Consider the following 11,025-nt stretch of genomic DNA (forward strand, 5'->3'; position numbering starts at 1 on the left):
GCAACCTGGGAATCCATCTGGCAGACACCTTATGCATATGCAAATGATCATGAATGATAGTTTCCACAGACCCTATGCTAATCTTGACCTCTTTGGCTATGTGGCGACCATTAATGCGTTGATCTTCCAAAATGGCTGCCTCAACTTGACTGACAGATGCCTCACCAATGGCAGAAGAGAGACGGCCAGGTCTGGGAGCTGTTTCCACAGACCTCCGGCCATGTTTGAATTCACGATGCCAGCGTTTCACAAGTGGGTCAGGGACATTACTTATTGAACGCCCTTCGTAGATAAACCGCCTAAAGGCGCGGGGAAACGAAAACATTTTCATTTGTTATTATGTTATTAGTTTACAATGTGTAATTGTTCATTTTACAAACTGTAAAACAGGCTCGATTTGCATGAAACCACTTGTGTATGTTTTGCCTATGCAAATTAGTAAACATTCATGTTTGCATTGATATTCAAATTAGTGAACCTTTTATTCGTGTTAAGTATATTAATGAATTACTGCAGGGTTCACAAATTCAAATAGCAATGTATCCGTGAAGGTTTACTGATATGCATTCAAACAATAGTTGTTGCAGTAATAAATGAATGCTTAAAACAATGATTAAACGTGAGAAGTAGTATATATTTTTGAAAAGACCGTTATTTTGGCGATTAGCTTAGTACTAGTGGGCATGTGTCTGGGCCTATGGTTCGATTAGCTTAGTTCTAGTATGCATGTGTCTGGGCCTATGGTTCAATTAGCTTAGTACTAGTATGCATGTGTCTGGGCCTATGGTTTGATTAGCTTAGTACTAGTATACATGAATCTGGGCCTATGGTTTGATTAGCTTAGTACTAGTATACATGAATCTGGGCCTATGGTTCGATTAGCTTAGTACTAGTATGCATGTGTCTGGGCCTATGGTTCGATTAGCTTAGTACTAGTATGCATGTGTCTGGGCCTATGGTTCGATTAGCTTAGTACTAGTGAGCATGTGTCTGGGTCTATGGTTCGATTAGCTTAGTACTAGTATGCATGTGTCTGGGCCTATGGTTCGATTAGCTTAGTACTAGTATGCATGTGTCTGGGCCTATGGTTCGATTAGCTTAGTACTAGTATGCATGTGTCTGGGCCTATGGTTCCTTTAGCTTAGTACTAGTATGCATGTGTCTGGGCCTATGGTTCGATTAGCTTAGTACTAGTGAGCATGTGTCTGTGCCTATGGTTCGATTAGCTTAGTACTAGTATGCATGTGTCTGGGCCTATGGTTCGATTAGCTTAGTACTAGTATGCATGTGTCTGGGCCTATGGTTCGATTAGCTTAGTACTAGTATGCAAGTGTCAGGGCCTATGGTTCGATTAGCTTAGTACTAGTATGCATGTGTCTGGGCCTATGGTTCGATTAGCTTAGTACTAGTATGCATGTGTCTGGGCCTATGGTTCGATTAGCTTAGTACTAGTATGCATGTGTCTGGGCCTATGGTTCGATTAGCTTAGTACTAGTATGCATGTGTCTGGGCCTATGGTTCGATTAGCTTAGTACTAGTATGCATGTGTCTGGGCCTATGGTTCGATTAGCTTAGTACTAGTATGCAAGTGTCAGGGCCTATGGTTCGATTAGCTTAGTACTAGTATGCATGTGTCTGGGCCTATGGTTCGATTAGCTTAGTACTAGTATGCATGTGTCTGGGCCTATGGTTCGATTAGCTTAGTACTAGTATGCATGTGTCTGGGCCTATGGTTCGATTAGCCTAGTACTAGTGAGCATGTGTCTGGGCCTATGGTTCGATTAGCTTAGTACTAGTATACATGTGGCTGGGCCTATGGTTCGATTAGCTTAGTACTAGTATGCATGTGTCTGGGCCTATGGTTCGATTAGCTTAGTACTAGTATACATGTGGCTGGGCCTATGGTTCGATTAGCTTAGTACTAGTATGCATGTTAATTGTTCTATGGTTCGCTTTGTAATGCGCAAAGTTGTAGCTGACATACATGTCAATCAACGTTGTCTGTGCTGATGTCAACATATAATTAAACTAGATAATTACCCCATGTATGGCAGCCATCTACATAACAGTACGTTTAATTAAATTAACAATATTTTCTATTTTTAAAAGCAATATAATATATGCAATATATATTTTTCCTCACTAGATCGAAGTTGCTAAACTCAAGAAGTTATTCAAGGTGGTACTTCTAAACCAACTGTTTTATGCCCCTCTAATGATATGGGCGTACTACGTCAGCGCTACATGGCGTGGATGCAGCATCCGTGGTAGTGACTTGCCGAGCGGCGGAAGGATACTGTATGATTTACTCGGTTGTTTGATCTTTATTGAAGTCACATTCTACTACTCACACAGGTAAGAGCACTTTCTACCTAAACTGCCTGAGTCTGTTTCGTTGTCGAAAATGGCTAAAGGTTTAGTGGGCGGAACAGAAATCAAATAGCATATTTTATATATCTGTAGCTAAGCCCGACGGGGGCTGCAGGAGTAAACATTTTCATATTGGCACAATAAATCGATTATTCATTGATCGTGATAATAGTATGAAATAATAACTTTATTGAAATCGGAGTATTGATAAATAGATAAAAATAGAAAATAGTTTATATCACTGTATCGCCTGTGGTGAATGTTACGACACAGATAACCAGTTAGCAGATGGTTAACGACCGTGAAACTCTAACATTCAATATAGTTAGTCACATTATATAAATAGGAAACCAATACTTTCATCAAAAACTAACATAAGACTAATTCAACTCTTTTTTTTACAAGGATAATGCATCACCCTTTTCTATATAAACACATACACAAAATCCACCATGAATGGACGGCTCCTATTGGTCTAACGTGCATCTACGCTCATCCAATCGAATTCATGTTTTCGAATATATTACCACTGATTGGTGGACCGATCGTGATGGGATCTCATCTGATTGTACATTGGCTGTGGTTGGTACTTGCAATGTATTCCACTAGTATAGCTCATAGTGGGTATCGTTTCCCGGTGGTTAGGTCAACTGAAGCTCACGACTTGCACCACTCAAAGTGAGTAACATGTTTTTTTCCAGAACATATATATCAAGTTATAAGTAATGTATGTGTGTTGTAGCGTAATGTGATGTGACGTCATGCGCCACGCAACGCGAAGCAATGTGATAAGACGTGACGTCATGCGCCACGCAACGCGAACCAATGTGATGAGATGTAACGTCATGCGCCACGCAACGCGAACCAATGTGTCAAGACGTGACGTCATGCGCCACGCCACGCAACGCGAATATATGTGTCGAGACGTGACGTCATACGCCACGCAACGCGAATCCATGTGCGAGACGTTGCGTCGTGCGCCACGCAACGCGAATTAATGAGACATGATTTCATAAAACGCAATGCAAAGCGGTGTGATTAGACGTGAATAGTACAACACATGGGATACTGAGCGCATTCATACTCGTATGTTTTAAACATGCGCTGTTCACATACACAGTGACACTCGCGATATTAATTATTAACATGTATTTACCGTTAAATGCGAGACCCCGCGTTATGCGTGAAGTCAAACTTAAAAACAGGACAAGCAAAGGTTATAACGTCGTAGTAGCGTCAAAGCATCGCACGGGATTCGACACACGCTAAAGTGTGTTTTTTTTGGGGGGGTCCTTTTGCGTTTGTGCTATACACATTTTATATTTTTGATGAAGTAAGGGTTTCAACGCTGTATTCCCATCTTAAAGATCGACATTTCTACTCTTTATTGAATTATAACAAAAAGAAATTCAAGCTCGAAATCAAATCATTCGATTTTTGCGGCAGGTATTAAAATGCACAAACCGTAAAACACACTACTAATTAACGAGGATTGTTTCATGACACGGTCACCTGATATTTAATGTTTTCTAAACACATATAAAAGTGTAGATATCAATATAATATAATGTATACCTATTGAATTGAATTATGAAGATATGGAAAATGATTAAGAGTCTCGACCAATACTAACGGGTGTTGACAAGAATAATGTACTCGATAAACAGATAAACAAACTATAATAAAAATACATAAAATCGTTTGAAATTAATGAAGAAAAACTAAACAAAAAACATAATACAATATGCTGTGAACGTCTACAAGAGCGACGTGATGCGATGTGACGCGATGTGACGTGATGACGCGACGTTACGCGACGTGACGCGACGCGGCGCGACGCGATGTGATATTAAGTAATCGTCACACTGGAACTTCCCTATGTTTTTTTTTCAGATTCAACGTCTACTATGGATCTTCAAGATTATTGGATTGGTTGCATGGAACTGACATTATGTTTCGAGACAACGTCGCCTTCAATCGACACAAGAGACTGATAGGAACAACCCCAATGTCTAAGGCATACCCCGATACTAAAAAAAGGCAGTAAATAAAAACGATCGAATGCAATATTATAAAAACTGGGCGATCACTTTACAAAAAGGTCATGTTATACAAGAAATCTGACATTCTTTATATGTACGTTTCCGTAATTGTAACATGGTAGTGTTTATATTGATTGTACTGTGTATAATAACAAACAATGTTATTCAATGTCTTCAAATTTCATCGGTTGACATTGTATGGAATTGACAATATACTGAAGCCACAGAGACATTTAAAATAGGAAATGTTAGATTACAAATACAGAAGATGTTGCTATTATGCATTACCACACCTTTTATTAAAAGTTCAACCAATAATGTTGATAGCTAAAAATGCTCAGATAGCAAAGAATACAGATTACGCAGTAAGCATTGAACAGAAATGAACATCCACACATTGCAAGTGAGGCACGCGTGAGTAGTCATGGACAATGTAGCCCTTTTCAATAATAGACTAGTAGATCACATTCAATTATTAAAATAAATAAGTTTTAAATTATGCAATGACAGTAAAGTAATAATAACATAGGGTTAGAAACTCGCGTTGTGCTCTGTGTAATTGTGTTATATGTATCTGACGTGTCAAGATATCACGTACGATAGTGAAATTATCGTAGTATTCATGGCATTTGAATCTTCCCCAACCCAAAGTTTGGGGTAATATGAGTCAATACGAAGCTGCTAACAAGATTGTGCCTGATTGGCTACCTAATGTTAATGCCTAACACTCAGACCAATCAGACTGCAGCTTATTTGTTGCCAGGTTTTTCGACGTATCAAATCCTGTCTTGTATATATACTTCGACTCAACTGGGTAATATTGATGAATCATCAAGTTTGGCATTGACCCAATCTATATCCGCAATTGTATCCCCTGGCAGTCGGCTTTCTACCTCACAATGTACTATCCAGTAAGATAACTGTAAATAGAGTGTATCTATAGGTTCACTGGATTAATTTTCCTTGTGTACGCGTACTTTAGACTCGGAGACAGCAACTGAATTGATGATTCTGATGAGTCAACACAAAAGTCAGTAAATGAATATTCATTATTTATCAGTGTTGAAGGACGCAATGTTTTCCTTTTTGTTGTTGTTGTTGTTAAACGGGCTGTTCAAGACATTACATGCACATCCTGGTGGATGTGCGTTGTCTGGCCGTGGTCAGCAACCTCATTGAGGGCATTCTATGAAAAAGATATTTCCAGATGTCTGCCATATCGTCTGGATATTTAGCATTTAGGATTTGGTTTCTGAATTTGACATTGCGTGTCACTAGCGATTGTTCATGATGACCTTTTACATGAATGTTCTTGCCCCCCACCCACCCCGCATAAAAAAATGTAACGAATATGAACCACATAGCTGAGACAGTTCTCAAGAAGCGAGCACATAGTTTCCCTGTGCTTGCACATGTGGTATTTCTGACTTTGTTTATGTACGTACACTTACATTGTAATATAGTACAATGGCTTAAATGTTGGTGATCGCCATGCCGTTTCCAGTTCGATACGGGACATGTACAACGCGTTTAAAATACATTCTTTATTGTGAAAATTGTACGCACGCTGCGTGACGACCACGGCCCTTTAAAACCTTCAATTTCCATATTTTGGTGAAATACATGCCAGAATATGACAACCATTCTTGTAGTTTCATGCTCAAAAAATATCGGCCAGTTAACAGTTCACGAGATGCTTTGATTTCAATACGTGACCTTTCACCTAATTAAGTCTGGCATCAATTAATTTCCTCGCCCGACAAACTGCAAGTAAAATGGCTTTTTGGTTATGAGAAGAAGATCGATTTAAAAATCGTAATCGTTACATATTTTCAAAATTTACGAACGGATTTCATCACACTTAAATTTATAAGATGCACAGCTTCATACAACTATGCGACCGCAAGCCCAATAATGATGAATCCAACAACATGAGTATCATACAGAAACGTTTTCCTTAACGACAATGAAGTGCGTGTTTTGATATGGCCTGATCAGCCCCCGGTCAACACCCTTGTTGTAGCTGACCTCGGGGCGAGGCAAGTGATCAGATGAGCAAAAACAAATATTGTCTGTACTAGATATAGGTACAAAGTGATATCACTGTTTAAAGACTAGTCACCTATGACAGAATCTCTACACCACGAAATCGCTGAACATGGACGCCTTGGACGCTGTGAATTTGACGCAAACAAGTTTCCTTGTCCCTGCCTGGGGAAAGATCTATCGAATGACTGGTGAAAACGATATGCTCATGTTTTGTGCGGGTAAGTTCCGGTAGAATTGGATGTTGACCTACTTCCTATCTTAAGGGGTTGACCATTTTAAATCCGGGGGAGCATGGAAGATGTGCAAAAAATGAAACCATGAGAAGATGAAAATGTTGATTATTACATGGAAAATAAGCAAAATGAGATGATTATTTTTCCTACCACGATGGAAACGTAACTTTCTGACTCGGTTCAAACCTGTTTTTTTTCACAACATATAGAATATATAATATACCAAATGTATTATTGTCCCATTGAGTTTTCACACACATCACTGTCTCAGTATGTTTGCCACACCACTGTCTCGGTATGTTTCACATGTCATTGTCTCAGTGTGTTTCACACATCACTGTCTCAGTATGTTTCACACAGCTGTCTCAGTATGTTTCACATAGCTGTCTCAGTATTTTTCACACTGCTGTCTCAGTATGTTTCACGCACCACTGTTTCAGTATGTTCCACACACCTCTCTCTCAGTATGTTTCACACATCACTGACTCAGTATGTTTCACACATCACTGACTCAGTGTGTTTCACACATCACTGTCTCAGTATGTTTCACACATCACTGTCTCAGTATGTTTCACACATCACTGTCTCAGTATGTTTCACGCATAACTGCCTCAGTATGTTTCACATAACTGTCTCAGTATGTTTCACACATCAATCTCGCAGTATGTTTCACACATCACTGCCTCAGTATGTTTCACACATCACTGTCTCGGTATGTTTCACACATAACTGTCTAGTATGTTTCACATAACTGTCTCAGTATGTTTCACACATCACCGTCTCAGTATGTTTCACACATCACTGTCTCAGTATGTTTCACACATCTCTCTCAGTATGTTTCACACATCACCGTCTCAGTATGTTTCACACATCACTGTCTCAGTATGTTTCACACATCACCGTCTCAGTATGTTTCACACATCAATCTCACAGTATGTTTCACACATCTCTCTCAGTATGTTTCACACATCACTGTCTCAGTATGTTTCACACATCACTGTCTCAATATGTTTCACACATCACTGTCTCAGTATGTTTCACATATAACTGTCTCAGTATGTTTCACACATCAATCTCACAGTATGTTTCACACATCTCTCTCAATATGTTTCACACATCTCTCTCAGTATGTTTCACACATCTCTCACAGTATGTTTCACACATCACTGACTCAGTATGTTTCACACATCACTGTCTCAATATGTTTCACACATCAATGTCTCAGTATGTTTCACACATAACTGTCTCAGTATGTTTCACATAACTGTCTCATTATGTTTCACACATCACCGTCTCAGTATGTTTCACACATCACTGTCTCCGTATGTTTCACACATCACCGTCTCAGTATGTTTCACACATCTCTCAGTGTGTTTCACACATCTCTCTCTCAGTATGTTTCACACATCACCGTCTCAGTATGTTTCACACATCACTGTCTCGGTATGTTTCACCACATATCACCGTCTCAGTATGTTTCACACATCATTGTCTCAGTATGTTTCACACATCACCGTCTCAGTATGTTTCACACATCACCGTCTCAGTATGTTTCACACATCTCTCTCTCAGTGTGTTTCACACATCTCTCTCTCTCAGTATGTTTCACACATCACTGTCTCAGTATGTTTCACACATCACCGTCTCAGTATGTTTCACACATCACTGTCTCAGTATGTTTCACACATCACTGTCTCAGTATGTTTCATACATCACTGTCTCAGTATGTTTCACACATCACCGTCTCAGTATGTTTCACACATCTCTCTCTCAGTATGTTTCACACATCTCTCTCTCAGTATGTTTCACACATCACTGTCTCAGTATGTTTCACACATCACTGTCTCGGTATGTTTCACACATCGCTATCTCGGTATGTTTCACACATCACTGTCTCATTTTCTTCACTTGCGTGAGAAAAAAATAGATTGGCCACTTTGGGCAAAGAGTTAACTTTACCGCATGGTAGTGATTGTGTTGTGAAAATCATAGATACGGCGGAGTTTCAGAAAATAATTTTTCTGGAAGCGGTTTATGCTAAAGCAATTTATTATAAACTTCATTTCCATGGTCCACCCTAGCCAATGTTATGTTTTCAGTTGTTATGTTACATTCTTGTATATCTAGTACCATTTTTTTCTCATAGATATTAAGCATTTTCATATGTTTTTGCTATTACATTGTTCATAACATGAATGCGAGTATAAGTTTTAATGATTTGTGTTCTTTCTACGTTGACAGGTACATGGATCGCTGGTTCTGTTCCTTACTGGATAACCAGTCTTTCCTTGTTGTACATCGATATAACAAAGACGCCCAGGTTTCTATGGCAATACAAAGTACAACCTGACAAGAATGCACCAGTAAGTGTATCCGTTAACTCCTCCGTCGAATACTTAGTAATATGATTCAATGTCGACGTTGATGACGCAATAATTTGAAATAATAATAATAATAATAATAATAATAATAATAATACATATTACACACATTACCGCTGAGGGCGCGATTCTATCACCAGGACTTCAAATTATGTGTGATTTACAATAACCAAGTCGTTTTATTTTTAGCTAGACATATCACTACTGCCAAAACTCTTCAAAACTGTCTTTATCAACATGATCATCATGTTACCAATAGTTGCAGTTATATGGTATCAGCTGTGCCAATGGCGAGGATTAAGTTGCGGATATGACGTACCTACACTTCCCAGGATCCTGTTCGACTTAATCGCTGCCATTATTTGTGAGGAAATATTTTTCTACTATTCGCACAGGTATAGAATTATTTTATATAATAATCTATTAAAATAGGACTCTGTGTGTTACGATTGTTGTCGCACAGAACGCCCACTTGTATATAAAAATAAAGTGTTTTCGTATTGTACGTTTGACGCACACGGAATTACTCGATATTGTGTCCATATCACAGGTTGTTCCACCATCCGTATATCTATAAACGTGTTCACAAAAAGCACCATGAGTGGACGGCTCCCATAGGACTCGTAGCTGTATACGCACACCCCATAGAGCACGTCTTATGTAACATCATACCAGTATTTTCTGGCTCCTTGATATTTGGGTCGCACCTGCTATCAGTCTGGCTGTGGTTATTTGTTGCTATGTGGGGGACAACCATCCACCATTCGGGATACCATTTCCCATTGCTGCTCTCATCGGAATTTCACGACTTTCACCACTTAAAGTAAGTTCACATACAGACAGGTCGGTTATTTTGTCTCAAAATTGGCGGTATGTTGGGGTGTAAGCTTAATTGGCGATAATCTAAAATATGAAAAGGTTCTTTAAATTAAGCTTCTAAAAAATCAAACTCTTCAAGTTGTACCATGGGTTGTACTGCAGCTGCATATTATTATTCTTTGAAATGTGTTTTCCTTTTTAAAGTAGTACGAGGAGGGAGAGGTCGTCGAATTTATAAAGGCGCTCAGCAAAACACAAAAAGCACAATTCTGTGCATGATGGGAATTGAACACTATTTTAGGGTTAGGATGTTTGATACGGTCAGTGCGTATAGGGGAGTATTGGTTGCTATTTATTATGCAAGTACATTACTGTACTAGTAATGCTAAACTTCATTCCTTTATACCACGCCCTCTAGTGGCAGAGCGCTTCCAAGGCGTAAAAATGGGTGAAAGCAATGCCGACAACTATGTTTGCTGGTGTAGTCGTTCATCATCTGAAATACAGTAAAATCTCTCAAAATGATAATCTTCATTGATTGACAACTACAGATTCAAAGCATATCGACGTTATGAACGGTATTTGCGATACCCATTTACATTACGGTCTTCGTCACAAGAGGGCGCAACTTTTAGGAAGATGTGTCGTATGATGATAGTCATATCCATTTTGTTGTGGTTTTCATATCTGTAATATCAGCAATTGTTTTTTGTTTTTGTTTTTTGACACAGATTCAACTATTGTTTCGGGCTTCTGGGTGTCCTCGATTACCTTCACGGCACAGATGTTCTGTTTCGCAAAAGCAAAGCATCTAAACGACACAAGACTTTGTTTGGTATTACACCGTTATCTAAGAGTATCCCGGATGAAAAGCAATAAAGTTCCCGGATTAAACGAATCTATATTATTGACAACATAATCACAATTAGTTTATTGTAAACTATGCTCAGAACGCTGAGATGCCAATTTGGTTTTAACGTGAGTGCTCTTACCCGTCGTGTATCGGTGCCTACCGATTTTCCACAACTCCGTCATTCTGCTAACTTCATACGATTTTAACACAGAAGAAACCTATTAATATTAATATATTAATTCATTATTAAAATATTATAATGTGACGTCACCGTATAA

The 11,025-nt window shown here is 38.9% G+C and overlaps 2 protein-coding genes across 2 annotated transcripts; both read left to right on the forward strand.

Annotated features, from left to right (window-relative positions):
* Window positions 1–235: 235 nt before the first annotated feature.
* Window positions 236–4,544, forward strand: LOC100374674 (fatty acid hydroxylase domain-containing protein 2-like). The gene is made up of 4 exons (XM_085498329.1): window positions 236–256; window positions 2,147–2,355; window positions 2,776–3,048; window positions 4,264–4,544. The coding sequence occupies exons 1-4, from the start codon at window positions 236–238 to the stop codon at window positions 4,415–4,417; spliced, it is 657 nt and encodes a 218-aa protein (XP_085354455.1). The 3' UTR covers window positions 4,418–4,544.
* A 1,952-nt stretch (window positions 4,545–6,496) lies between these two features.
* On the forward strand, window positions 6,497–11,025 carry LOC102808050 (fatty acid hydroxylase domain-containing protein 2-like). Its single transcript, XM_085498549.1, has 5 exons — window positions 6,497–6,679; window positions 8,936–9,057; window positions 9,265–9,470; window positions 9,626–9,898; window positions 10,626–11,025. Exons 1-5 carry the CDS (start codon window positions 6,571–6,573, stop codon window positions 10,771–10,773), a joined length of 858 nt encoding a protein of 285 aa, XP_085354675.1. The 5' UTR covers window positions 6,497–6,570; the 3' UTR covers window positions 10,774–11,025.

The sequence above is a fragment of the Saccoglossus kowalevskii genome, chromosome 4 (genome assembly GCF_978046115.1).
Source record: "Saccoglossus kowalevskii chromosome 4, keSacKowa6.1, whole genome shotgun sequence".
NCBI lineage: Eukaryota > Metazoa > Hemichordata > Enteropneusta > Harrimaniidae > Saccoglossus > Saccoglossus kowalevskii.

Bases quoted from the DNA above. Each gene is read 5' to 3' on its own strand.
- LOC102808050 (XM_085498549.1), top strand. From the start codon at position 6,571: ATGGACGCCTTGGACGCTGTGAATTTGACGCAAACAAGTTTCCTTGTC. The intron at 9,058-9,264 runs GTAAGTGTATCC...TTTTATTTTTAG, and splicing joins AACCTGACAAGAATGCACCA to CTAGACATATCACTACTGCC. The intron at 9,471-9,625 runs GTATAGAATTAT...TCCATATCACAG, and splicing joins TTTTTCTACTATTCGCACAG to GTTGTTCCACCATCCGTATA.
- LOC100374674 (XM_085498329.1), top strand. From the start codon at position 236: ATGCCAGCGTTTCACAAGTGG. The intron at 257-2,146 runs GTCAGGGACATT...TTTCCTCACTAG, and splicing joins TGCCAGCGTTTCACAAGTGG to ATCGAAGTTGCTAAACTCAA. The intron at 3,049-4,263 runs GTGAGTAACATG...TTTTTTTTTCAG, and splicing joins CACGACTTGCACCACTCAAA to ATTCAACGTCTACTATGGAT.